This window comes from Bos indicus, chromosome 17 (assembly GCF_029378745.1).
Source record: "Bos indicus isolate NIAB-ARS_2022 breed Sahiwal x Tharparkar chromosome 17, NIAB-ARS_B.indTharparkar_mat_pri_1.0, whole genome shotgun sequence".
NCBI classification, from domain to species: Eukaryota; Metazoa; Chordata; class Mammalia; order Artiodactyla; family Bovidae; genus Bos; species Bos indicus.
Window position 1 is genome coordinate 61,213,648 of NC_091776.1, and position 27,139 is coordinate 61,240,786.

The 27,139-nt window shown below is 54.7% G+C and overlaps 2 protein-coding genes and 1 non-coding gene across 10 annotated transcripts; 2 read left to right on the forward strand and 1 right to left on the reverse strand.

The window, feature by feature from the left end:
• Nucleotides 1-238: 238 nt before the first annotated feature.
• Nucleotides 239-9,024, forward strand: CFAP73 (cilia and flagella associated protein 73). Of its 7 annotated transcripts, none has more exons than XR_011561193.1 (8): nt 239-436; nt 3,014-3,119; nt 3,899-4,003; nt 4,846-5,046; nt 5,815-6,054; nt 6,256-6,414; nt 6,524-6,657; nt 8,026-8,113. XR_011561193.1 is itself a non-coding variant. In XM_019977595.2 (8 exons), the coding sequence occupies exons 1-7, from the start codon at nt 381-383 to the stop codon at nt 8,101-8,103; spliced, it is 945 nt and encodes a 314-aa protein (XP_019833154.1). In that variant the 5' UTR covers nt 241-380; the 3' UTR covers nt 8,104-8,113; nt 8,685-9,024. The 7 variants fall into 7 exon arrangements, 6 of the variants coding, with proteins under 6 accessions (XP_019833154.1, XP_019833153.1, XP_070625738.1 ...); XM_019977595.2 differs by lacking the exon at nt 6,524-6,657 and adding an exon at nt 8,685-9,024 and having other exon boundaries at nt 241-436; XM_019977594.2 differs by lacking the exon at nt 6,524-6,657 and adding an exon at nt 8,856-9,024 and having other exon boundaries at nt 241-436.
• Nucleotides 8,988-26,875, reverse strand: DDX54 (DEAD-box helicase 54). 2 transcript variants are annotated; one of them, XM_070769624.1, is made up of 20 exons: nt 26,667-26,875; nt 24,223-24,352; nt 23,160-23,230; nt 22,385-22,573; nt 21,988-22,037; nt 20,845-20,886; nt 20,623-20,718; nt 19,765-19,886; nt 19,580-19,641; nt 19,345-19,476; nt 17,865-18,075; nt 15,195-15,329; nt 14,049-14,279; nt 13,893-13,966; nt 13,081-13,284; nt 11,866-12,008; nt 11,659-11,772; nt 10,953-11,057; nt 10,566-10,678; nt 8,988-9,604 (listed from the first exon to the last, which is right to left on the reverse strand). In XM_070769624.1, exons 1-20 carry the CDS (start codon nt 26,838-26,840, stop codon nt 9,369-9,371), a joined length of 2,634 nt encoding a protein of 877 aa, XP_070625725.1. In that variant the 5' UTR covers nt 26,841-26,875; the 3' UTR covers nt 8,988-9,368. The 2 variants fall into 2 exon arrangements, with proteins under 2 accessions (XP_070625725.1, XP_070625726.1); XM_070769625.1 differs by having other exon boundaries at nt 8,988-9,601; nt 26,667-26,874.
• On the forward strand, nt 16,283-16,355 carry TRNAG-CCC (transfer RNA glycine (anticodon CCC)). Its single transcript has one exon. It is a non-coding gene; the product is annotated as a tRNA-Gly (tRNA).
• Nucleotides 26,876-27,139: the final 264 nt, after the last annotated feature.

The window sequence follows — 27,139 nt, forward strand, 5'->3', positions numbered from 1 at the left end:
GTGTTAGTGAAGCCCTGTCGCACCCATTCGGGAGGAGGTTTGACTAGCCATGGGGCACCAACAGTAGCAAATTCTTGGCAAGAGACCCACATCCTGTTCACTTCACCCCAATTTAGATTGGGAGTTCAAGGCTCCTCCAGAAAAGGCAGAAACTGCCCCCTCCTTGCAGCCCCCTCCCTCTGGTGGGGAGGGGAGCGGATTCTCCAGTCCCGGGCTGGCAATGGAATGTTGTGTCGTTGGTTGCCCAGGCAACCAAGGCCTGCTGGGTGGCTGCCTTCCGGGAGTACTGAGCGTGCAAACCGTCCTTCAGAAGCCCCCAGGGTCTCCTAGACTTGTGCAAAATTCCAGAAAGCAAGCAAGCCCGGGGCAACCGCAGGAGAATGGCAGTGCCCTGGGAGGAATATTTCCAACTGGTTTTGGAAGAGAAACTGTCTACGTGAGTGGTGTGCGGGGTGCACTGAGAGGCAGGCAGGACGGGTGGGCAGGAGTGGGTGGGTTGGCCCCTTCCTTCCCCCCTGTATCCTGGCTTCTTTGGGCAGTTCTTGGTGGGCGTTTATGGCCCCACTTCCCAGAGAAAGACATTGAGGCTTGAAGGAAATGGCAATTTTCCCAAGGTCTCAGGGGTAGTTAGGGCAGAGCTGGGTCAATAATCCAGGGCTCTGATCTGTGCCTGAGCCCCACCCCTAGCTGATACCCAGTTGAGATGAAATCATTTGACCCAAGGTGGGAAGGAATTACTCTCGTACCCTCTCCCTGCAAACTACATTTTAGAGGAAGATTGGAGGAAGCTTGTCAGCCTTGTTCAGCACTGTGGCTGGAGGGGGTCCCAACTTCAGTATCATTTCATATATCATTATATATATATATTTTGGCTGTGCGGCATGTGAGATCTTAGTTCCTCTACCAGGAATCTGCCTGCAATGCAGGAGACCTGGGTTCAATCCCCGGGTCTGGAAGATCCCCTAGAGAAGGGCATGTCTACCCACTCCAGTATTCTTGCCTGGAGAATTCCATGGATGGAGGCGCCTGGTGGGCTCCCGTCCTTGGGGTTGCAAAGAGTCAGACACGACTGAGTGACTATTGCTTTCACGTTCACCAGGAGTCAAACCTGCGCTTTCTGCAGCGGGAGTGTGGACTCTTTTTTAAGATGTATTTATTTAGTTATTCTGATTTTTTTTGGCTGTGGTGGGTCTTTGTTGCTGCACGTGGGCTTTCTGTAGTTGAGGTGAGTGGGGGCTGCTCTTCATTGCTCTGCGTGGTCTTCTGATGGTGGTGGCTGGCTTCTCTTGTTGCAGAGCACAGGCTTTAGGAGTGCAGGCTTCAGTAGTTGCGGCTTGCAGGCTCAATAGTTGTGGTGCGTGGGCTTATCTGCTCCAGGGCATGTGGGATCTTCCCAAACCAGGGATCAAACCAGTGTCCCTTGCATTGCAAGGCATATTCTTAACCACTCGATCACCAGGGAAGCCCGAGTGTGGACTCAACTTAGGGGAGTCCCCCAACTTTAGTCTCAGAGTCAGTAAAACGGGAGGGTTTCCCCTGGACCAGAGCTGGACAAGCCAAGGGGAATGATAGCACATCCCTCCTGCTTCCAACACAGCTGACCCTGCGGGTCTGGGTCCAGCCTCTCCTCTCTCCTGGGAGCCTGGCTCCAGATCTCAGTCTCCTAGACCCTACCCCACAGAGATCAACCTGCAACTCAGTCTCAACTTGGCCTTACGGAAGAGCTGGCCTCCCTGCTCCCCACTCAGCCTGCCATCAGCAACAACATCCTTCCAGCATCGAGGTTCCCCGTTGAACTCCTCTCTCACCGCCTCGTCACCCCATCTGCTCTGCTCTCCAGTGGTATCCAGAACCCACCGCTCCTTACCTCTCTACGGAGCCACCCAGACCAGAATCACATCCTCTCCACATTATCCTGTGATCTGTCCTGCGCCCCCTGAAGCTGCCCCGCCCCTCTTATTGGCCTTGCTCCCCAGAGCAGCCAGAGGGGCACCTCCTCTGCTCCAAACCCTCCCATGTTTCCCGTCTCACTCAGAGTCAAAGCCAGAGACCCCCTTCATCGCAGCCCACAGCAGTCTGACCCTCATAACTTCTCTGATCTCAATTCCCATCACTCTGCTCCTCCCTTCCTTCCCACCACACTGGCCTCCTGGCAGCTCCTTCTACATACCAAGGTCCTTCTCTTGGGGTCTGGCACTGACTCTTCCCTCAGCCTAGAATCTGTTCCCTGCAACATCCACATGGCTCCCTCCCTCTTCCCCTTCAAGTCTCTGCTCAAATATCCCTTTCTCAGAGACTTGTCTATATCCCTATTGAGAGATTTCCTTTAGTCTGCTGACTTTTTCATCTAAGTCCCTACCATGTCCCAGCATAGTTTATTTTTATTATTATTATTTTTTGGCTGCACCACACAGCATGTCAGACCTTAGTTTTCTGATCATTAGTCAAACCTGCACCCCATGCTTTGGAAGCCTGGAATCTTAACCACTGAACTGCCAGCAAAGTCTCTGAAAGTGTGCAAGTGAAAGTGTTAGTTGCTCAGTTGTGTCCAACTCTTTGTGACCCCACGGACTGTAGCCAACCAGGCTCCTCTGTTCACGGGGATTCTCCAGGCAAGAATACTGGAGTGGGTTGCCATGTTCTCCAGGGGATCTTCCAGACCCAGGGTTCGAACCTGGGTCTTCCACATCTCAGGCAGATTCTTTACCATCTGAACCACCAGGAAGTCCATGGAAGTCCCTAGCATTGTTTGTTGTTTGTTAGCTTTCTTTTCTGTGTTCCCCAGTGGGATGCCAGCTCCTGGAGACCAGGGATCTGCCTGTCTTGACCAAGGCTGCACCCCCCAGTGCCAAGAACAGTGCTTGGCACAGAGTAAATTCTCAGGACAATTTGCTGAATGAGTAAAAAGTTCCACAGCCAGGAGGTGGCTAATAGAGGCATGTTAGGCATCATTGGAGAATTTGGGGGCCCTACCTCTTGCCTCCTTTACCCCCACTTCCTTTTGCCCCTCCAGGAAGATCCCGGAGCAGAACATGGACCACGTTCCCCCAGTCCTGCGTCTCTTGGAGAAGAGGCAGGAGCTGATGGATGCAGATCGGGGCCTTCAGGCCCAGAAGGAGGTGAGCCACTCAATGTAGTCCCTGAAACTTTTGGGGGACTCCAGACCCCTCCAAAAAAAGATGAGAAAGTGATGGAGCCTACTTATTACTACAAGGTCTGAGACAAGCCACTGTGCTGAGCCTTGCTTTCCTCATCTGTCAAATGGGGGTCAAATGAAATCAGTGGTTGGTGCAAATCAATGTGCACTGAGCAGCTACTGTGTGCAGGGTATGCCCTGGGATCTAGACGTCTCACCACAGTCCCTGTCCTCATGGGCTCACAGCCTAGAGAAGAGAACAGACAAGTGTCTGGGTAGTGACTGCTGTGAGGGAGGAAGCACTGAGCAGGGATGTCGGGAGCCCAGAGATAGCCCCTGTCTCTACACAGGGGTGGTCACAGAGGACTTCCTGGAGGAAGTGATGTCTTAAGGATGGCTGAAGGGCAAGTCAGCTTCTCCAGCAAAGAGGGATAGGGTGAAAAGGGAGAAACACACAGAGGGGACAGCATATACAAAGATAGGAAGGTGAGGACAAAACACAGGTGGGTAAGGGTCTGGAAAACAGTGTCGAAGGAGACAGGGTGAGCTGAGGCCTGAAGGAAGAGCAGGGATGCTGACATGCAGGGGCTACTGGAGAGAATTTGGGCTTCATCATGGGTACTGGGGGGCCACAGGTAGATATGAGCCAGGGTGCAGCAGCAAGATCAAGGGCAAAAGATGAGCAGAGTTAAATATGAACCTGAAATCGCTGGATGACTTGAAACCCCAAACACACACAGATACCCACTGCTTACCCGCCAGGTGTTCGAGACCACAAAGGCCTCCCTGAAACAGCGATGGGAACAGTTGGAACAGAAAGAGCAGGAGCTAAAGGGGTCATTCATCCGCTTTGAAAAGTTTTTGCAGGTATGTGGAGACTGGTGGGGGGAGGCAAGGCAGAGGTCACAAAGTCACAATCCTATAGGAGCCAGACAGGTCACAGAAACTTAAAAAGTGGGTTTACCCAATTCAAAAGAATAAAATAAGACCATCTGCAGCAACATGGATGGTTGTCATACCTAGAGATTATCATACGTACTGAAGTTAATCAGGCAGAAAAGGAATATTGTATGACATCCCTTATATGTGGAATCTAAAAAGAAATCATACAAATTAAATTACTTGCCAAACAGAAAGAGACTCACAGACTTAGAGAAGGAACTTATGGTTTCTGGGGAGGCAGGACAGGGGGGCTGGCGGGCAGGTGGAAATGGGTGGGGAACGGATAGTTAGGGAGCTTGGGATGGACATGTACACAGTGCTATATTTACAACGGATAACCAACAAGGACCTACTGTATAGCACAGGGAAATTTGCTCAGTGTTATGCGGCAGCCTGGATGGGAGGAGAGTTTGTGGGAGAATGGATACATGCATATTTTATGGCTGAGTTTTTTCGCTGTTCATCTGAAACTATCACAGCATTGTTAATCCGCTATACTCCAATACAAAATAAAAAGTTTTGTTTTGTTTTTCAAGTTGGCTTACCAATATAAAAGGGACCGGTGGGAAATACGCACTGCCTGAAGCATTTTAGAAAGCGTGGGAGAGGAGTGAGGGACCGAAAAGATTCTAGTTGAATTTGGCCCGCGGGCCATCTGTTTGCAACCCGTGACTCTACGTGTGAATATTGGGACGGAGTGGCTGCGGCGAGCTCGGCAGGCTCCCAAGTCTTGAGGTCGTTGTCTTCTCTCTATCCCCCTATCCCAGGACGCCGAGGCCCGGCGCAGCCGCGCACTGCGGAGAGCCGAGGAGGAGCGGCACCTGGCGGGCCGCCGGGAGGCAGAGGCGCTGAGGCTCCGGGCTCAACTGGCCGAGCTGCAGCGGGAGCGCGCGCGGCTGCAGCGCGGGCTGCAGCGTCTGGAACCCTGCGCACGCCTGCTGGGGCAAATGTTGGAGCTGTTGCCCGAGGTGAGCGCCCTGCGGGAGGTTTTGGGGTTCAGTGTCACGTGCAGCCCCGACGGCCTCAAGGACGCCTTTGGAAACTGAAGCGCTGACTGTATGTCGGGAGTCACCACTTACTGAGCACTAACTGTATGCCAGGAACACGCTTTGTTCTTGAATTCTCCCTAAGGTCTAGTGAAGTGAATCTTACTGTCTACCCCATTTTACAGACGGTGCAACTGAGACTCAGAAAGATAACCTACTGAAAGACACATATGCAGGTGGGGGAGGGGGAATCCAGGAACTCGGTATTAGTTCAATGAAACAATGAATTAACATTAATCACAGGCAGTGAAACTTAGCTGGGTTTAGCGGTAGAGGTGGGTAGTGAAAGTCGGTTCAGTCGTATCTGACTCTTTGCGACCCCATGGACAGTCCAAGGAATTCTCTAAGCCAGAATACTGGAATGGATAGCCTTTCCCTTCTCCAGGGGATCTTCCCAACCCAGGGATCGAATCCAGGTCTCCCGCATTGCAGGCGGATTCTTTACCAGCTGAGCTACAAGGGAAACCCAAGAATACTGGAGTGGGTAGCCTATCCCTTTTCCAGCAGATCTTCCCAACCCAGGAATCGAAACGGGGTGGGGAGGGGCGGGAGTAACTTAACTCTTAGGGCGCAGGGATGTGTGATGCCCTCATTTCACAGCTGGGCTAAGGAGCAGCGGGGTTTGAGCGTGGGGAGGGGAGGGGAGGGGGCCGCAGGCGCTGTGAGTACCCACTCCCGACCTCATCCCAGTTCCAAGAGGTCCCCGAACTGGTGGCGCGCTTCGACGGGCTGGCGGACATGCAGGCGGCGCTGAGGCTCACGGAGCGCCAGCGGCTCGCGGAGCTGGAGGAGGCGCGCGCGCGGCTGCAGCGGCTGCGGGACTCCTGGCAGGACGAGCTGCTTCTGCAAGGCCAGCGGCGAGCGCATCTCCTGGAGCGACTGGAGTCGGCGCGGGAGCGCACGCTGCACTGGGTACCGAGGCCGGAGGAGGTGGGCGTCCGGGACCCCAGGCTCCCACCGCCGCGAGGAGAGCCAGGGTTAATAAGAGATGCGGCAACACTACTTTCATGGGCGTTTTTCCTTGAGAGAGCCTATCGGGATCTCACTTGTGGGAAGCAGAGGGGAATGGGACTCCAGGCCGTCTCAGGCCGGCTCACACCTTAATGGGGCAGGGGGCGGGGTGTTCTCCAGGAATCCAAGTGGATTCAAATCCAGAACACGGCGGCTGAGAAGACCTTGCTTCTGGGGCGCACCAGGATGGCAGTACTCAATATGTACCACCTGGTGTGTCAGCATCAGAGACGGCCACCCGCCCTAGACGTCGAGGACACCGAGGGGCAGCTGGAGCAGGTGCGGACCCCTCTGCAGCTCACCTCCAGGCCCCCAACCTTTGGGAACATACGGTGCCTGTGATCACACCTTCTCTGGGTTGAGCATGACCCTCTGTCTCTGTGATCAGAGCCAAGTCTCCTAGCTGTATGGCTGCCTAGGCCCCTGCCTGGGAGCCTTGGATTGGTCTCGACTCTGCTGCAAGGACAGAAGGAAGCTGGACCATCTCTGGCTCTCAGCGGCCTCACGGTGCACTCAGCCAGGGTATATACTGATGGATACAGTACATTTATACCAAGAGTTCATTTTAGGATCAAACAGCGCAAGCAAGTGACAACATTGATAAAACCAGGAGTTTTTTAAATTAGTTCCTGACCCTCTGGCTCCTGCATGGACAAGCCTTAGCTTCCCCTGGGGAGTGTGAAGACAGGGCTGTACAGTGGTTTTTCTTTCTGCACAATGGCATCACAAAGGTCACTGTGTCCAAGATGCCCGGTTTTTGTATTCACTCAGGTTTGTAAGGTGGTAGAACACGTGACCTGGTTTACACTGGAGGGAGGGCGTTTCTAACGTTTGACCCTTCTGTTGGATTCTAGTGGGTCCTCAAAGCACAGCCCCTGTGAGAAGTGGAGGAAGCAAAGCAAGGCACCCCACCCTTGCCCCAGCCCATCTCACTCCCGTCCTGTACTCAGAGGCCAGAATTCCAACCAAATGCCAAGAACTGGATCCCCAGAGCCTACCTTAGTGCCACATCCTGAGTCAGGCAGATTCATGTGTACACCACTGTTCTCTTAAGTGCGGCCCAGGTACCCCAAGGGACAAAAGAAGACTCTAGGAGGGACAGAGGCTCGGTATGAAGTAACAGGCAAAAGCCAGTCCCTTTTCAACCAACCTCTGATCTTTCCAAGGAGAAAGGTTCAGTGGTGTTGGGGGGGTGGGGGTGGTGACAATTATGCCTTTAATGCCCGTAATGACCCCTGGTCTCCAGGGCCTGGGACTCACATCTATTGGGGGCAACTGTAGCTGCCAGAATTCAGTAACCTGGTTTCATTTGCATTGTTATTCTTCCAGTTACCCCCACTTATGACAAGGAGTAACTTAATCTCTTTCCACTTTTGGTGGAGACATAGTTTCCTTGTCAGATGTTTATTTCAGTGACAAAGGTGAAGGAAGAGCCCAAGGTAAGAGTACCATCACGTTCTAGGTCTTGGCACTGGATCCATGGGTGTTCATTAAACTCGTATCAATAAACAGCTTAATGTAAACAAAATAAAGGAGAAGATGAGAGTAGATCATACACTAATGAACATGACTGATCGAACTAAAAAGAAAAAAAAAGAACTGATGTAAGTGAAAATACGAACTCAACTATAATACAGGTGATAGCCAGCTAGAAAACCGAAAAGTACCTGTGAATGAATTGCTTGGGAGGCTTTGATTGAGATGTTGGACTGAGGCTTAAAAAACCCAGAAGGGTTTAGACCAGGTTCACTGCCCCTGGGGAGCCAACATCACTGCTATCTAATAGAAGTCTCTATCTCCCACCCCTGCTTTGCATCCTCTGGTGTTTTAAGAGGTGGGGACTGGACACTCAGGAGCTGGGATCTGACTCTGGCTGTGTTGCAACCCCAGGTGAAGCTGTCCATTCTGGACCTCTCCGCCATGCTGGCCGGACTCCGTGAGGCTGAGTCCGCCGCCCCCACCTCCTAACCCGACCCAGGTGAGCAGTGGGAGAGGGACCCCTCGAGGGACCCAGCTGGAGGACAGGGGAGCCGCACATTTCCTGTGGGGTGTGGGCTGAGTGGCTCTCACCAGAAAGATGGGAGGGCTGTGCTCGCTCAGATGGCAGTGGGGTGTACACAAGAGGCACAGAGCAAGTACTAAGTAAATGTGAGCTACCTGGGGCCCCCAAACCACATCCAGCATGTGGCCTGGTACCTGGTCCTCCCTCCCAGGGCAGTGGGGGCATTTAAGCCAGCTGATGTTTGTCAGGCTGGAACGGGGCCTGGCACAAAAATTCAGGGAAATTCTAGATGAGCGTTTGGTAAGTAAAGTAAAATAAAGGACCAGCAAGAGGGTCACATGTGGACACCATTCCCAGGGCGTCTGCTCACAAAGGCTCCTCCACTATGGACTGGCGCTAAGGGATGGCCAGTCTGAGAACCCAGCTGCAAGATGCAGCCCATGACCTTCACAGGGCCCCCAGGAGGGGCTTGAGGAGCATAGGGCTTGGAGGAAGGCAGAGGTCAGGACAGGTTTTGACCTCTGGGTATGCGGTGCACTCTTCGCAGCCAAGAGGAGCACTGTATGCTCAGATCCTTGACCCCACATCGCATCTGCCTCTCACCATCCAGTCCCAGCTGCAAGCCTGTTCTGGTGGGAGGAAGGGACCCAAGGGCCAATTTCAAGGTCCTCAAACCCCGGCAACCTACCCATCCTCTGAGCCTGACTTTTTTCATCAGCAAAGTGGAGACATCAGCAGAACCCACACAGGACCCACCCACACGCTCTCATCTCGTCGGCACTCCAGCTGGAATTCCAGCACCCTGGTCTGTCCCTTCCAACTCCTCAAGCAGACTGTGCTCCTGGTCCACTGGAGGTGCTCAATAAAGGTTTATTACATTAAAAATACATCACTGGGCCTCAAGCACTCAGGGCTCAAACCCATGGGGCCACCACCTCTGAATCTGAGAAACTGAAAAACAGCAGCACGAAAAGCAGCAGCAGCTGAGGTGCCAGCTCAGGTTGTGGCCTACCTGGCAAACTCCTATGAACCCTTCAACACCCTACTCAAATGTGCCCTGTCTTAGGCAGAGGCAGCTGCTGTCCCTCTGTGGCTGTGCGGCACTCCTTTGCATGGACCAAGGGAGGTCCCCCAGCACCCAACTCAGGGCCAGGCACACAGCGGTACATGGGGAACGCTGCTGATGCCCACGCCTGGACCAATGGAGGAATCGCGGGGCTGTGTCACCTTCTTACATCCTCTTCCTCATCTTGCCCTTCTTGGAAGGGGCACCCCGGCCAAAGGCGCCCTGCTGCAGCTCCTGGGCTCGGCGCCGGTTGCGGGCAGAGAGCTGCTTCAGGCCCCCACGCTGCAGGAAGCGCATCTTCTGGGCTCGGCGCCGCTGCTTCAGGATCTGCTGCTTGGTCTTGAGCTCTGAGAGCACGCGGCCTGCAGGGGTGCCAGGGGTGCGGGGCTGGGGTGCACCTGCTGGGACAGAGATGCCAGGAGCTCAGCTTTTGGGTCGACTCCCAATGTCTTCTCCTCCCAGAAGCCTCCCAGGTGTTCCCCTGTCCCCACTCCCATTCTGTGTTCAAGCCCCAGCATCTGGCAGGTGGTAACTGCTGAATAAGGCTTAAGTAGTCTACTGTAATGGGCAACAGCATGGACCCTCTAGCGCAAACTGCTGGGTGCAAATCCCAGCTGTGATCTCACGGACAATGACATAACTTCTCTGTGCCTCAGTTTCCCCGCCTGTGAATTATGAATAGCATCTACCTCCAAGGTCCCAGAGAGACGTAAATGAGTTATTATGTGTGCAGTGTTCAGAACAAGGCCTGGTCCACAGTAAGACTTCCTAAGTGTAACTATCACAATCAGAAATCACTCAACAAAGGCTTTTCAGCACCTCCTCTAGGCTGGGCACTGGGGACCCAGGCAGGCTCCAATCCCTGTCTCTATGGACTGTAATGTCTAGGCTGTAGCTTAATCTTCTTCTGGCAGGAGAGAAATCAGAGGTCAGTGAGGAGAAGGGACTTGTCCATGGTCACTCAGCCCCAGCCCACTCTCCCAGGTCTCTGGGAGGGCACTTTACCCCTTGCCCAGGGCTTCCCTGGTGACTCAGAGGGTAAAGCGTCTGCCTACAACGCAGGACACCCGGGTTCAATCCCTGGGTAGGGAAGATCCCCTCCAGAAGGAAAAGGCAACCCACTCCAGTGCTCATGCCTGGAAAATCCCATGGACGGAGAAGCCTGGTAGGCTACAGCCCTTGGGATCGCAGAGTCGGACACTACTGAGCGACTTCACTTTCACTTTTTCTTTACCCCTTGCCCACTTTAGTCTGTCACCTGCTGCAGGACCCAGGCCACGCCAAGAGGACCAAGTACCCGAGTTGACCAAATGTACTACTTGGCAGCCTGTATTTTAAGGACGACCCTCCCAGGGCTCTCACCTTGCCCTCGGCCACGCTTCCCACCTCTTCGCTCTGGGCCACGGCGGTCAAAAGTTCCTTCTTCTTCTGAGTCACGATCATCGATTTTCTGTTTCTGTTTCCACTTTTGGTAGCTGGGGGGCTGCATTAAGGAGGCTGCTTGCGGCATGGAGATGCCCTTGGCACTCCTGGGGTTGACCATGCTCCCCTCCCCAACCAGGACACAACCCTTACCTAAAAGGGGTTTGGTGGGTGAATCCGCTCGACTCCGCCCCCTCCCTAGCCCCCACCTATAGGAAGCTGGGGTGGTTGAGCTAGACCACGCCCTTCCTGACCCCGCCCCCCACCTACAGTGGCTGTGCTGAAAGAGCTTGGCCCCGCCCCCTCTAGTCCCGCCCTCCAGGATACAGGTCCCGCTTGTAGGAGCTGCTGATGTAGCGGCCACTCTCGGTCTTGATCTTTTTCTTGTCCTCTTGTCCTGACTGTCCCACAAACCGCTTCTTCTTCCGATCCCTGTGGGAGGAGTTGGGAGGTGTGCCGCAGAGGGAGGTGGCCCGCTTCCCCTCCAGGCCTGTGTCCCTCTGACCCCTCATCGGGTTGTTGGGAGGATTCAAGGAAAGCGGCATGCCCGCGTCTGGCATGCAGCAGGTGCTCCGTTAAGGCCCGTTCCTTGCCCTTCCTCACCATTCCCTGGCATCCCAGGCCTCCAAAAATAGTGTATGTTGGGGGGGGGGGGGCGGGATGTCTGGGGATTAGTCCAACCTAGGAGTCTGGGTCAGGGGCATGGGCCCCCTGGGGGGTTCCCAACCCCCCACTTTACCACCTCCTGGCTCTGTGACCCTGGACTAAGTCACATCACTTCTCCAAACCAGATTTCTAGTGGGCAAACTGGGTCATGAGCCCCTGTCTAGAAAGACTAGCCCCCCAGAACGGCAGATGGGGTCAAGACCCCTGTAGGGCATGACCACATGGGGACTGGCGGGTGGGGGGTGACATAATTCCTGCTCTAGGGGATCAAACGGGAGTCAGGACAGTCAGGGGGTCACACGCCTGTTGTGGGGACCAAGTGGAGGGCAGGTGGGCATGGGAGGGGTGTGCCGGCTGGCTCACTCACCACCTGAGCTGCTGCCGGCCCCTGGTCAGGCTCTGGGCTTCGTCTCCCATCAGGTCCAGCGCTGCACCAGCCACCTGCTGCTCGAAGGCGCCCCCGTCCCCGCCGATGCTCAGGCTGCAGAGGGGGGGTGGAGAGACACCCTGAGGTTGGGAGGGCGGCCCAAACACCCACCCCACTCCACCCCCGCCAGGACCAGCAGCCACTCACCCCCGCTCGCTGTCAAAATCCTTGGGCCGGTAGGGGATGTAGAATGCCTGGTCCCGCTGGCGGGCCTCCTCCCTCCGCCTCTTGGCTCCTCGTTGGGGTCCTGGCTGCTGCCGCTTCCGGCCGACAACTTCCGTGAAGACGTCCTGGCGGACAGAGGCCCAGCGTCACCTGCAGCCCCCAGGGAGCAAACTGGCCTCCCCACCTGCCAGCCCAGCTGGGGTCTAGGGCCAGGAGCTTCCGGGACCCTCCATGTCCTCATCAGGACCCAAGCACCAGCAGAGGCAGGACTGGCAGGGTGGGGGCGGGCAGGATGCCGACCAGGGTGAGCCCCACCATGTGCCAGGCCCAGCTCAGGCCCCCAGTCACATGACTAAGTCCCCCATCCCTCTGTGGGTGGCCTTGCTCTCTATGACATGGACTAGTCCGGGGGTCTTCAAGTGTATTTTTTGCCTACTGGACCCTCTCTCCACATCAAGCATTAGAAGAGCAGGCCCAGGGCCCTACCCACCAGGTGAATGGGACACCCTGGTTCCCCAGCCTTGCCTTTGGCCACGAAGGCCCAGTGCCTGACCCTGCCCGAGTCAAGCCTCCGCTGCTGCCAACCCGGCCCCTTCCCACCTGCCCAGACCCCAGGCTGAGACAGGCGATGATGACAACGCCACGGCCACCTGGGCCTGTGGGAACCCTCCACGTGCCGTCTTCAATCTGCCCAGTGGACCCAGGACTGTGTACCGCGGTCACGTGGCTACAGTGCCCTCGTCTACCAGATTCCAGAAATGAACTTTCCTGAGATTCACTTGGCAGCAAAAGCGGACCTGAGCCAACAAGAGGCTGTGTCTGTCCCCTCGGCGTGGGGACCAGCCCAGTGCACTGTGGAAACTGAAGCATTTCATGGCGGTGACACCCCAGACCCTGCTGAGGGTGTGACGTCATCCACAGGGGACCCACCGTAAAGACTCTGAGTCCTAAAACACACCTGGGCCCCCTGGGCTTCAGGCAAGGGATGGTGGACAAGACCACAACCCCATCCTGTAGATAGGGAGGCTGGGTCTGGGTCACTGGTTTCCTCAAATGTCAGAGGTGAGACTGGGATCACTGCCTCCACCCCTAGCAATGGCTCAAAGCCCTGAGGTCAGCCCCACGGGCTGCTGGGACTTGACCCTCCTTTCCCCACCCCCAGGCCAGACTCCAGGGTCCCCAGGGTGGGGCCTGCACCTCTACACTCTCTCCTGCCACCTCCTCCTTCTCAGGCTGCTCCTCCTGCGGTGCTGGGAGGCTCGGGGTTGGGCCCGCCGGGCCCTCCTGCCGCTCCTGCCGTCCCTGCTGGAAGCTGGCGATGGCTTTGCGGTCCTTCTCCCGCTTGGCGCGCATCACCTGGCTGCTCAGGTCGCGGCTGGAGGCATTGATCTCAAAGATGGTCTGTAGCGGGGGGACACCCAAGGCCTTCACCCACTGGCCGCTTCCTCCCCAACTCCAGCCTCCCCCACTTGTTGTACTCTCTCTGGTATTCCTCCCAGTTCCCCTCCACTCATTCCTGGCTTTTCACAATTACGGAGGGAGGCCCAGAGAAGGTGAGTAACAGGCCTAAGGTCACACAGCTGGGACACGCTAGATCTGGGATTTCAACCTAAGTTCACTGGATCCCAAACCAGTGCTTTTAACCATGCAGGTTTCCAGCTCCTTTTCTCCTTTTCTCCTCCAGCTGGCAGGCCTTTCCTGCTTTTGTGGGCATCTCCCATAGACAAAAGACACAGGAGGCATCCCAATGGGAGTCAGGAGATAAGAGCTATTGAAAGCCAGCTCCTCTAACAGGCCTAGGACGTCTCACTGACCTCTACGAGCCCCAGTCTACCCATCTGTATGGAAGGCCTGGAAAACGTGCTGTGTACCAGCAGGGATGGCTTCGAAACAAGCAGAACCTTGGCTCTAGGGATGTTGACACAGCTAGAGCCGCAGATTGAGAGGATTCCCTGCTCGGGTCCTGCTGTGGGGTCAGGCGCTCAGCCAGACCCGGGGCCCACACTCACCGCCCGGGAGCGGTAGTTCCTGATGCTGTCCACCAGCCTGAGCCGCTGCAGCTCCTCCTGCTGGAAGCGAGAGCCTGGCAGGAGGGAAGGAGAGAGGCATGAGGTCCAGTAGGTTCTGCGGGGTCCACCTCACACCCGCCTGACACAGGGACTCACTGAAGAGCGGGTGTAGGCCCAGCCCGGCGAGGTCCAGCTCCTTGGCCCTCTTGATGGACTCGGGCGAGGGCGCCGGCCGTGAGCGCACATACTGCTGCTGGGCATTGTTGGCCACGCGGCTCAGGCCCCGCAGCTCCAGCGATGCCTCCAGGCTGGTCCGCAGGCCGCAGTCCTCGTCGTCCACCACGCCCTGCGGCACCCGGCCCAGTACGCCATCCCCGCCTTCCGTGCCTGCCGCCCGCCAGGAGCCCCAGTCAGAGGCCGTCCTCTGCCCGCGGCCCCTTCCCAGCCCTGCTCTGGGTCCTGAGTCACTAAAATCAGCCCCACAAGGGAAACCATCACTTATCAAGTGGCTCCGCCTGTTTTTATAAATACAGGTTTATGGATCACACCCGCCTCTACTCATGTCTGTATTATCTGTGGCTAATTTCACTCTACAAGGCCACAGACGAGGAGCTGTTGGGCATCAGGTGACCTGCAGGGCCCAAGATGTTTACTATCTGACTCTTCAAGTGAAAGTGTGAGTCGCTCAGTTGTGTCTGACTCTTTGCGACCCCATGGACTGTAGCCCACCAGGCTCCTCTGTCCATGGGATTCTCCAAGCAAGACTACTGGAGTGGGTTGCCATTCTTTTCTCCAGAGAATCTTCTTGACCCAGGGATGGAACCCAGGTCTCTTGCATTGCAGGCAGATTCTTCACTGCCTGAGCCACCAGGGAAGCCCTTGCTGCTGCTAAGTCACTTCAGTCGTGTCCGACTCTGTGCGACCCCATAGACAGCAGCCCACCAGGCTCCCTCGTCCCTGGGATTCTCCAGGAAAGAACACTGGAGTGGGTTGCCATTGCCTTCTCCAATGCATGAAAGTGAAAAGTGAGAGTGAAGTCGCTCAGTCATGTCCGACTCTTAGCGACCCCATGGACTGTAGCCTACCAGGCTCCTCTGTCCATGGGATTCTCCAGGCAAGAGTACTGGAGTGGGGTGCCATTGCCTTCTCTGGGGAAGCCCTTATCTGGCTCTTTATCTGTCTTTCAAATACAGACATCTTTCCCTGGGGTCAAATCCCAAGCAGGACAGTGTGGCCCACCTCCACCCTCTGTCCACATCATGAACTCCAGGGGGACCCAGTCCTGCTCCAGCTTCTACTCACCTGAGGGCTCCTCAGGGGGACGGGCAAGGGTCAGAGCACGGCCCAGGAACAGGTGTAGGTCCAGCAGGTAGGGGACCTCGTCGGGGGCCACCAAGGAGTAGGCCGTGCCACTTCGGCCGGCCCGGGCCACGCGACCTGCAGGGGAAGGTGGTCAGACGGAGACAAAGGCAAAGGACCCCAGAGCCAGCACTAGTCCCACGTGCCCAGCCCTAAGGGTAGAGCCACGCCATGGCCCCACCTGACTGAACAATGTCCCACCTATGAAGGGGGCAGGGCAGTGAGAGTCACTGGGGCTACCTGCCCGAGAGGTTGTGAGCCCACACGGTGCCCTGGGATGTCAGTAGAAAAAGATGCAAGAGAGACTGCCCTGGCGGTCCAATGGTTAAGAATCCGTCTTGAGATGCAGAGGACAGGGGTGTGATCCCTGGTGGGGGAACTAAAATCCCACACGCCACAAAGTAACTAACTGAGCCCGTGATCCGTGATGCCGTGAAGACCCTCGGTGCCACAGCTGAGATCCAACGCGGCCAAATAAATAATCAATAAAATTTAAAACAAATAGACGCAAGACACTGCTTTTCATCCGTATCAGAGGTCTTCAGGCATTCCCACTACGGGTGATTTTTCCCAGAGAAATAACCCAGGGTGCAAAGATTCAACTGCAGGGACCCCATTCCCTCTGTCGGAAGAGCCGCAAACCAGAAATCACTTAAAAGACGTAAGGACAGAAAGTCAGTTAATTAGCTGATTATCACCTGGGATGTGTACTGCACAGCTGAGGAAAGGGGCTGCACACTGCAGTCTGTGGCCAAATCCAGCCCCAGCCTAACTGTGTAAATAAAGTTTTATCAGCACACAGCTGTGTTCCTTCATTTACAAATTGTCTGAGGCTGCTTTCAGGCTACCAGGGCTGAGATCTGGAACAGACTACATAGCTCCAGAGCCTAAAATATTTACCATCTGGCTCTTTACAGAAACAGTTTGCCGACCCCGGTCACAGAATGGTGTTAGATGATGAATGGAAAACATGCCTGATGTACACAGAGGTAAGAAGAAGGTTACAGGCGAGAACAGCCAGTGTGGGGATTTCCCTGGTGGTCCGGTGGCTAAGATTCTGCACTCCCAATGCAGGGGGCCTGGGTTCAATCCCTGGCCAGGGAACTAGATCCCACGCACCACGGCTTAAAGTTGATGTACCACAACTCAAGATCCCACATGCCACAACTCAAGACCCAGTGCAGCCAAATAAGTAAGTAAATAAAAATAAGTTTGTTTGTTTTTTATTTAAAGGAACATTCAGTGTAAGTCTATTTTTGTGTTAAGTAAGTCCATGGAGAACATGACACTTTGGCTTGTTTCTGCATCTTGCAAAAACCATGTCACCATGTTTGGAAGATTTTGTTTGTGGTGGTCTGATTCACACTGCTGGTCATGTAGCACACGAGAAATTCCCTTTGGGGTTCTGAGATGCCTCAAGGGACGTGCAGGGCCAGCCCTCCCAAAGCAACAGAATCAAGGGTACAGTACGCAGCCGCCAACGGGGAGACGAGGCTGGAGACCCAGGTGGAGGCTCCCTTGCACCCCAAAGGTCCGCCCACCATGGATGGCTGGAATTTACCCATTCGACAATGTTCAATTACATGCAAGACAACTGAAAGAAACCAGCCCACCAGAAGCTTCTCTCACACTAACTTACTTAATTTACTTGTATTTATAAATATAACAAACATATTTATGAGTTAAAAGAAGAAAAAAGGAAGTAGGCTGATGGTTGCCAGGGGCTGGAGAGGAGGAAGAGGAAGTTAGATTAATGGGTAGAGGGTTTCAGTTTGTTAGGACAAAGATGCTCTAGATAAAGAAGGTGCGTGACGGTTACACAATGTGATGGTCCTTGATGCCACTGAACTTACAGCTGAAAGTGGTTAACGTGATCCCTCTATGTTTATGTATATTTCACCAAAATTTGAAAAAAAGAATCCCAGACACCCCACTTTGCTACCTGTGTGACACCTGGCTAGTTCTGAACCTCCCTGCCTCGGTTTCCTCATCTGTAAAGTGGGGCCAGTGTGGCTGGTACCCACTGCACAGGGTTGTTGTGAAGACAAAAGCAAGCAGAACACCTGGACCAGCACCTCACATGACGAGCACCTGTGGCCGCCACATCACAGTGGGGGTGGGGGACTTCCAGGAGGGGAATGTCCTGCCTTCTAGGTGTTCTGCTCCATTTTCAAATTTTGCTTCAACATGTGGGTGTGGGCTGCCCTGGGTGGGCTGGCCAGGCCTGACAGGCTGCCTGGATAAAGTGGAGAGTCAGGAGACCCTGTCTGCAGTTGATGGAGCAGGAGGCAGATGGGTCAGGCTGCTGTGCAAAGGTTACAAAGGTCCCCAGGAGTTTTAGGAAGAAGACTGTAGGGAAGAGGGGTCGCATCATCAAGGACCCTGAAGGCAGAGAGAAGCAGAGGACTGGGGAGCCCAGAAAACTCAGGAGCATCACCTCCTTAAGAGTCTGAGGCTGCCTGACAGATCCGCTCCCCAGAGAATCTGATTGATCGGTCCCCTCCTTGGGCCTTGGTTCCCCACCAGGAGTGGCAGGACTCGACTCCTGCACCCTCAGTCCTTGCCGGGACTTGGCGCCCCCGCTGGGGTCCGGTCCAGCCGTGGGCTCCTTACCCACGCGGTGCAGGAAGAGCTTGCCCTTGTCGGGGAAGCTGTAGTTGATGACGTTGTCCAGCAGTGGGATGTCCAGGCCCCGGGCGGCCAGGTCAGTCACGATGAGGGCCGAGCACTTGCCGTGCGTGAACCTGGCCAGGTTAATCTTGCGGGCTGTCTGGTCCAGCGCGCTGTAGATGTGGGCACAGCTCACCCCTTGGGTTGCCAGCAGCTGCTCGGGGTGAAGACCGGAGACAGGGAGAGGGGTTAGACACAGTGGCAAGACCACGGGCTCTGGAGTCGGGTGCCCTCAGTTTGAACCCCGGTTCCGCTGGGTGACCTCGGTTTGGTATCTTCATCAGTATAAATGGGACTCGTATCACCTCTCACCTCTGCAAGGTGGTTTGAGCGTCAAAAAAACATGACACGTGCAGAGAGGTCTCCCTCAGGGAGGCTGCAAGTGCTACTGTAAGACACACACGTCTCCTCCTGAGTCACTAACAGGCTGTGTGGCCTCGCCCAACTTTCCTAACCTCTCTGCGCCTTCACTGTCTTCTATGGAATGGGGAGAGTACGTTTCCTCTCTGAAATTTTGTTAAGAGGATTAAACGAGCTAATACACACAGTGCTGAGAACAGGGCCCACAACACAGGAGGCACTGTGAAAGTGGTAACTGCTCTTTAAAAATGATGATTTTGGTTTTATTCATCAGTGACTCCAGCAGCCATACAGAGGAAGCCCCGTGAAACGGTGTCACGTGAGTGAAACCCAGTGACCTGTGTCCTCAGATAACGCACTCCAGGTGTGGCTGACCCGAGGTGGCTGCACTGACTCGGGCCCGGGCAGCCTTGGGGGCTGGAGGACTCGCTCCCCAGGAGGGTGACAGGTGTACACGTGCAGAAAAGCTGCTCACGTAAGATTAGCGCTCTTCATACAGCTTACAGCATGCAGGCTATCTTTCAATTTAAAAAAGAGAAACACGGGATACCAAAAACCTGCAGAAAAATGATGCGACAGCTGAGACACACTGCAAAACACCCGGGATGCAGCGATGACTATTAGAGATGAATCAAGACTGGGTGTGAGTGATAACTGATAACTGATAATGAAAGTTCATTATGCTATTTTCTGACTTTGGTATGTGTCTGAAACTTTTCGTGTGTGTCTGTCTCTGTGTGTGTATTGCGTGTGTCTGTGTGTGTGTTCAGTCACTTCAGTCGTGTCTGACTCTGCAACCCCATGGACTGTAGCCCACCAGGCTCTTCAGTCCATGGAATTCTCCAGGCAAGAATATTGGGAGTGGGTTGCCTTTTCCATTTCCAGAAATTTTTCGTAACATCTTCAAAGAATTAAAAAAAATGGACAGAGCGCTGGCCAGGCCCAAGTGCCGCTCTGGTGCTGCTCTCTGGTGGCCGAATCCGGAACTGCAGCTCCGAGCTGGCGCTGGAGTAGGTGCTGGTCCCCAGGACCAGAAGGAGGGGATGGGGGCGTCCCTGCTCACCTCGCTGAGATACTCCGCGTGGTGCTTGGTGGCCACAAACACGACCGTCTGGTCCTGGGGCCGCACCACGTTGCGCAGCAGGTGGAGCAGCACCGCGGCCTTGGCATCCTCCCGCACCAGGAAGAAGGAGGTCTGTGGAGAGAGGTTACTTGGGTTGGCTCGCGGGGTCGGGGTGGGGGGGGGGGGGCGGTTCCTGACCCCGCGGGCCGGGGGAGGGGCACGGGCAGAGCCTCACCTTGAGCTGCTCGTTGAGTTTAGAGTCCACATCTAACCGGATGAGCACGGGCTCAGTCAGGCCTGCGGTGGGCAATGGAGGAGGATGGGCGGGGAGTTGCTGAGAGTCAAGACTGCCCACCCCCACCACCCCCCAGGTACTGATGAGTTTCCCAGCCCCCAGCCCCGCTCCTGCGGCCCCCTCACCAGCTCGGGCGAACTCCACCAGCAGCTTGGGCAGTGTGGCAGAGAACAGGACAGTCTGGTGGCCCCCGGGGAGGCGGCCGATGATTTCCTGGAGCTGCTCTGCGAAGCCCATTTCAAAGAGCCTGGGAGGGCAGAGGGCAGGGCAGGGTCAGGAGAGGGGCTTCCATTCCAGTGAGTTCCAAACCTGTCATCCTGCCCTCATTGCTCTCTGTCACCTGGACAGATGCTTCTGGAACTCAGATCCCTTTTTCTCTATTTGACAACCTTATCCTAAGCAGTCATGACCTCGGTACGTTGGGCCTGGTCTCAGTTATGCTTTATTTTGTTTTGGCTGCGTTGTGCGGCATCCAAGATCTTGGTTCCCTGACCAGGGACCAAATTCATGCTCCCTGAATTAGGAGTGCAGAGTCTTAACCACTGGACCACCAGGGAGGTCATTGTTCAAATAAATGATACCAGCCCTCACTCTGGCTCAGGCATGGTTCTATATGAATAAAACTTCCCCTGTGCGCACTATTTTATCCCCACTTTGTAGCTGAGGCAGGCCACCAAGGCCCACGGACCCTCAGGGATCTGCCCAAGTTCACAGAGCTGGGATCAGCTCCCACCCCTGTCTGGCTCCAGTCTGCGCTCAGCCTTGTGCTACTTTTTATCTCTGAAATCATGTGTTTGTTGTTTTACTATTCTTTTCAATATTCCTAATACAAAAGGAGAACTGTTACTCTCACATGACCTGCAGTCTGTGGCCCACTTTGGAGAAACACTGCTTTAATCTGGGCTGCGTAGGTCTCTCCTGGCAGAGCCCTCCCTCCTGGCCAACCCTGACACAAGTGCCCGGGAATGCTCCTGCAGCCTTACCTGTCGGCCTCATCGAATACCACGTACTCCACACTCTGCAGCTTCAGGTTCATCTCCACAGCCACATGCACCAAGCGCCCAGGGGTAGCGATGATTCTGGAAGTAGTTGTGCCGGCCAGGTCACCCGGGTCCAGGGTCACCAGCATAGCCCTCCTCTCACTCCCCAAGCCCTGGCCATTGGGGAAGGGACCCCAGAGCCTCATCCCCAGCCCACAAACTCACATGTCGGGATTTTCGTGCAAGGCTGCAAACTGGTCTTCCATCCTAGGAAGAAGAGAGGATGTCTGTCAGCTTGATTGAATAGGTTTCTTTTGTCTCTCTCCCTTCCCATCTCCAAATGCCTAGATGAGTCCCACACCCTGAACCCAGGGTTGGAACTGGGGGAAAGCTATTGCTGAGATGCTAGGCAAAACCACTGCGGGGACAAGGACTATAAGTTCAAACATACAAAAGGACTGCTAACAACAAAGTTCTCCAACGAGAAGGACTCAACCATAGAATCCATCTCTTCCACTCGAAATGTTCAGATCGAAACAAAACTGCCTTTGACCCACAGCACCACCTAGCAACTAACCCTGGAACTCCCAGCTCCACCTGGAAGCAGGTTTCCTGGATCTCTATGTCCTTGTTCTCAAACTGTTTAAGCACACATCCCTAACTTTAGTTCTCCTCTGAAAACACCTTGGGACACCTGTAGGAGCCTGGAGGCAGAATTCTGGGCCAGGTCCAGCTTATGGAGGTTATTTCTGACAACCACAGCAATAGAGATCATAAATTATAATGTAGGCAAAAGAGCACTGAAAAGAAAAACACTTTCTCAGTAAGAATCAAGAGTGACCGGTGACAGTGACATCCTGAGAGAATAAAGAAGGGGCCGCCCTGTGAGGGAGAAAATGTGGGACGGGGCAGGGACGCTAATCTTAGCTCTACTTCCAGACCACCGTGTGGCTCTCTGGGCCCATCACTTCCTCAGTTGGCTCATCTGTAAAACAGGTGTGGTGCCTGTTACCTCAAAAGGACGGTATAAGCACATCAGGGAAAATATAGTGTTTTGTAAATTTGAGCTATCACAAACGCCCCCTTGATTTGTGCGCATTCCACCTGAAACAGCCCCAAATCAAGCATATTAAGACATGGGTGACCCTGGTGCTTCCAGCTCTCCTTTAGGAACACCAGAACCTGCGTCTGAGTTGTGTGGGAAATTTCTTTCGGTATTTTACTGTATGTTTCCCCTTGCTGGTATTTCAGGAACGTGCAGAGACGTTGCTGTTATTAACAAGCAGCACAGGCTCTGTCCATCTGATGGGGAGGCCCAGGCAGGCTTGCTTTGGGGGCCACCATGCAGGGCACCTAGGGGGCTCTTACTTGTCCCCACCCAGGATCAGGGCAGTCTTGAGGCCAGTGAACTTGCCAAGCTGTGGAGAGACAGAGAGAGAGAGAGAGAGACTGAGAGCTGGTGATGGGAGCTGAGGCTTCCCTGTTGGCTTGGTGGTAAAGAATCCCCTGCCAGTGCAGGAGACAAGGGTTTGATCCCTGATCGGGGGAGATACCCTGGAGAAGGAGATGGCTACCCACTCCAGTATTTTTGCCTGGGACATTCCATGCACAGAGGAGCCTGGTGGGCTACAGTCCATGGGGTCGCAAAGAGTCAGATACGACTGAGCAACTGACATGCGTAAGGATGGGAGTTGACCCCGCCCACTGAGGCCTTGCTGACTGGTCCCAGCTCAGTCTAGCCACCCTGTCCCCCGCCCGGACACACCTCCTTGGTGAACTTCATGGTCTGCAGGGCCAGCTCTCGGGTGGGCGAGAGGATGAGGGCACGGGCCCCAGTCTGGGCGCTGTGGGTCTTGAGCCTCTCGAACATGGGGATGAGGAAGCAGGCGGTCTTGCCGCTGCCCGTCCGGGCCATTGCCACCACATCCTTGCCGTCCAGGATCATTGGGATGGTCTGCAGGGGAATGAGCGGGGCAGGGGAGGGGTCAGTTCCTGCACCCATGAACCACGTGATCCGGAGTGTCAAGTCCTGGGGCATCTCAGCGGAAGGGGCGGGGCCTGTCTCCCAGCTCTGCTCCCACTCTTGTTAAAGCCGGTGTGCACAGCTCCAGGGATGAGCGGCCGTTACCCCCAACCCTTTCAACCTTTGGGACACCTCTCTTCCGGTTAAGCCAGGTTCTACCTCCCCGTCTGGTCCTCCTCCTCAGGATCCCAGAGAAACGCTGTCTCCCTCTTGGCTAAATGTCTGAGGACAAGAATCATGAGATGACAGTGGGTGAGGATGGAGTGTCTGTGAGCTGTCGGGGCAGGGACTGAGCAGGGAGAAGCTTAAGTGGCAAAGATGCCCCGAGTCGAGCATCTGCCCTGCTGGCCCTGACTTTTCTCCACTTGTGAATGGGGAAGCTCGTGGGGCTTCGGCCAGAGTAAGAGGGGACAACAGATGTGATGGCTGGGACAAGGGGAGAATGTCAAGAGGCCAGATGGACAGGTCGAGTTGGCATCCCCTCCTTGTGACCCGCAACAGCATCCCCGCCCCGTACCTTCCTCTGGATGGGTGTCGGCACCTTGTAGCCCTTCTTCATGATGCCTTTGAAGACTGGGTAGCTCAGGCCTGGGAAAGACACAGGAATGGCCAGGGGGCTGGAGAAGCCCCTATGACACATGGCTGAAAACTACATAGGACAAATGACTGTCGCATAAACAAATAAACAGCAAGAAAAAAAGAAAAGCAGTAGAACAAAGCTGATGGATTAATAGAGACTGAGAGGACAAGTTTACTGATTGTGGGGTATGAACTGCATTTGGATTCTGACATGAACACTCAATGCCGTGGGCTTCCCTGGTGGCTCAGACAGTAAAGAATCTGCCTGCAATGAAGGAGATCTGGGTTTGATCCCTGGGTCTGGAAGATGCCCTGGAGGAGGGCATGGCTACCCACTCCAGTATTCTCACCTGGAGATTCCCATGGACAGAGGAGCCTGGTGGGCTACAGTCCATGGGATCATAGAGTCAGACATGACTAAGCAACTAATACATATATATGTACATACATAATGCCGTGAGACAATGGGGGTCTGAACACTGACGGGGCCTGGGATGACACTGAGGAACTGGGTTTGTTTTAGGCAGAGGAGGTCCTGCATCTCTTGGAGGCCAGTGGGAAGTATTTAGGGACAGGAGATGACTTGTTTCTTTGCCCAGTTCTCTATCTGGGTGACTGTCTTTTTCTTATTGATTTATAAAAGCTCTTTATATATTAAGGTTATTAGCTCTTTGTCACACAGTTGCAAATACATTCCAATACAGCATTTACTTTAACTTAGCCTACAGTGTTTTTTGGCTTTTACACATGTCTAATTACCATTCAACCCCCAGATATCTTTGCCTGTTCCTGCAACAGCATCACCCCGAGTCTTGCCCTAACTGTTCTCTCATTCTGTCAGGCCCGCTGCCCCCATAAGAAGGCCGTGACTGGCTTGGAGATTATCTGCTGCCTCCATCCACCCAAGCCTACCACAGTGCAGAGTCTGGAACAGATCACGGAGGCCATGATGACCCCTGTGGCTCCCCTGACCCAAGTTCCCAGATGCCTGGCTCACCCACCCATGGACTGGAAGCCTCCTGATTTCTTCTTCTTCTTGTTCTGAGCTCGCACCATCTCCCGCGTGTCTGGCTCCACGTCCGAGGTGCATTCCGAGGTGGGGAAAGTGGGTAAGGGTCTGCCAGGTCCCAGCTGGGAGGGAGCAACAGAGAAGCAGCATCACTCCAGGTACAGTCAGACCACTGGGGACTAGGGAAGGGGGCTGTCCTGCTGCCAGGCCCCTCCAACTAGCCCTCATTCAAGGTGTTGATGCTCCTGTGAGATCACGTGACTTCTCTGCTAAAGGGCTCTCCTTTGACTGAACAAAGACAGGGCAGCGGGTCTGAGAGTAGGCTCTACAGACAGACTGCCTGTGTTTCAGTCTCAACTTTGTCACTTGCAGCTGTGAAACCTCAGGCCAGGGACTTCCTCGCCCAGAGCCTGTGTTCTCCAATCACAAAAATGGGGATGAAAAGAGCATATGCCTTATAGGGTGTTGGGAAGACTAAATGGGTGTGTGTAAAGCTTAGGACAGTGCCCAGATGGTGGTACCATCATCATTATCATCCAGACTAGTTATTCAGAGCCCTCAAAACTTTGGGAAGCCAATCGAATCATCTATTATGAATGAGGTACCAGACTTTTCCAGTCTGTCCTGCACCTGTCTCCCTCACACCCTTTCTGATCATCACTCCTCCCCAGATCTGGTCTCTCTCATTCCTGGCTTCCTCTCTCTGCCACCCACTTGTTCTAGCACAATTAAATCATACCCAGACACCTCCTCTGGGCAGCCTTCTTGGACTACAGCACTGCCTTCTTCCTCTCAGAAATAACATTTATAAAAACACTAATTCATAATAATGGCTGAAACTTATATGGCACTTACTATAAGCCAGGTGCTGTGCTGAGCGTTCGTATAAATTAATTCACTCCTCACAACAACACTGTCAAGCAGCTATTATTACTTAGTGTCTTTTACAGAGAAGGAAACTGACACGCAGAGAGGTGAAGTGATCTGGCAAAGTCACAGCCAGTAAGGGATATGAACGCTGGCTTCAGAGTCTATATTCCTCCCTATGTGCTCCTCTGTGGTCCAATACAACCCTCTAGGTCAGAGCTGCACCTGTCTTGTACAGTCCCTGAGATAAGAATAATTTTTAAATCTTAAAAGATCGTAGCAAAATCAAAGTAGACAGTTGCATGACCGTCTATGACCCTGCAAAGCCTAAACTATTTACCATTTGGTCCTTTACAGGGCAAGTTTGCCAACCTACCCCTGCTCTAGACACGTGATAACAGAGTGCCTGCAACACACTGGTGCCCCAGCAATATTTACTGAAGAGCAGAATGTCTGCACACTGTCATTCCTCCTTTCCACAGTGTTTGAGGCACATAGAATCGACTACTTTCTACCCGTGCAGAAGTTGAGGCACACACAGAGAGATTAAGCAATTTCTCCCATGTGTACTCCCACAGCCGGTACAAGGGGTCGAACACATGGCTGTGCCTTGGTCCCTAGTTATAGAGTACCTGCTGTATGAGGCTCGGTTGAGATGGAATAAGGTCCCCATCTGGTCCCTACTTCTGAAGAGCAGAGAGGGCTCTCATCATATAAACGCCCACTCATTCATCTATTATACCCAGAGTCTTCTATGCCAGACATCTGCTAAGCACAAGGCTGTGAGAAACAACAGGCCTGTACAGCTCTTTTGCTCCCTTGGGGCTCACACCTGCACAGCCCGCCCCCCCCCCCCCCCCCCCCCGCCACCATTTGCATACACTTAGCACTCAGTAACGGACATAGCACAGGGCCTGGAGCCATACAGTCCTGGATTTGAATCCTGGCTCTCCACTCACAAGCTATGAGGTCTTGGTCAAGTTACTTCACCCCTCCAGGCTTCTGTTTCCTTCTCCGGAAAAGGAGGATAAATACTTAGCTCGCAGGGTTGATGTGGGGATTAAATGATAAGGCTTATAAAGGCTTTTAGCACGGAGCCTGCACACAGTAAGTGATCAACAGACGCGAGTTTATTATTAGTTTCCCAGAGGTTTGGGGGCATCGCTGTCTCAAAGCCACGAGGTGCAGCCTTCTCCTAATTCGTCCTCCGAAGAACCCCCAAACTCTCAAAAGTCCAATGTTCAGCACCCGCACTTTTCATTGGACGAATGGAAACCAGGATCCGCCCCCGCTGGCCAGGAATAAGCCAATGAGAAGCGCCAGACCAAGCGTCAGCCAGGAAGGCCCGCAGGCCCCCAGCTTACCCAATACAGAGGCTTCGGGAGTCCGGACCCCGGGTGTGGAGGGTCCTGGCACACGTGCTCAGGCCGGAGGTCCTGCCCTGACCGCCCGGCCAGCCGATCTGTCCCCATCCTCAGCCGTGCCCGCTCCCCAGCTAGGGGAACTGCCATGCACCGGGCGGAGCAGGGGCTCGGGTTCCGACGTGTATCAAAGCCCTGCTCTCCCTACCTTCTGGGCCCGGGCGTCATCTTCTGCCTGGATCTCAAACTCGCCGTCCTCCGAGTCGCTGCTGTGGGACTGGGACGCCGCACCCCGGCGCTTCCGGAGCCCCTTCTTCTTCTTCCACTGGGCCATGGTAGCTCTGGACCGCGGTGCGGCCGCCGGGCGCGTGCCGGCAGCCATGCGGGCCCCGGCGCCGGGAAACGGGAGGGGGCGGAGCCCGTAGGGACATACCAACAGCGCGGCGGGGGCACCGGGGACGCCTCCACGCTTCCCCAGCTGCGTTCCCGCTCCTTCTGCTGCCTCTGGAGGCTTGATCCACATGCACGCACACATTCCCCTCGCTGGCGCGGAGGGTCCCCCTTCCGAACGATTTGGGGAGCTCCGGGGGGGGCGTCCGGATTTGGGGGCCTTAACTCACCTCCGAGGAGTAAATGGTTCCGGCCGCCCCGCCCCATCCTGTCACTCACGGGTTGCTGTTT

Coding starts and splice junctions, on each gene's coding strand:
- CFAP73 (XM_019977595.2), top strand. CDS start 381: ATGGCAGTGCCCTGGGAGGAATATTTCCAACTGGTTTTGGAAGAGAAA. Junction 4,004..4,845: donor GCTTTGAAAAGTTTTTGCAG/GTATGTGGAGAC, acceptor CCCCTATCCCAG/GACGCCGAGGCCCGGCGCAG. Junction 6,055..6,255: donor GGGTACCGAGGCCGGAGGAG/GTGGGCGTCCGG, acceptor GGTGTTCTCCAG/GAATCCAAGTGGATTCAAAT.
- DDX54 (XM_070769624.1), bottom strand. CDS start 26,840: ATGGCTGCCGGCACGCGCCCGGCGGCCGCACCGCGGTCCAGAGCTACC. Junction 15,330..17,864: donor GCTCTTCCTGCACCGCGTGG/GTAAGGAGCCCA, acceptor CTTCCCCTGCAG/GTCGCGTGGCCCGGGCCGGC. Junction 13,967..14,048: donor GGGCCTACACCCGCTCTTCA/GTGAGTCCCTGT, acceptor CCCTCCTGCCAG/GCTCTCGCTTCCAGCAGGAG.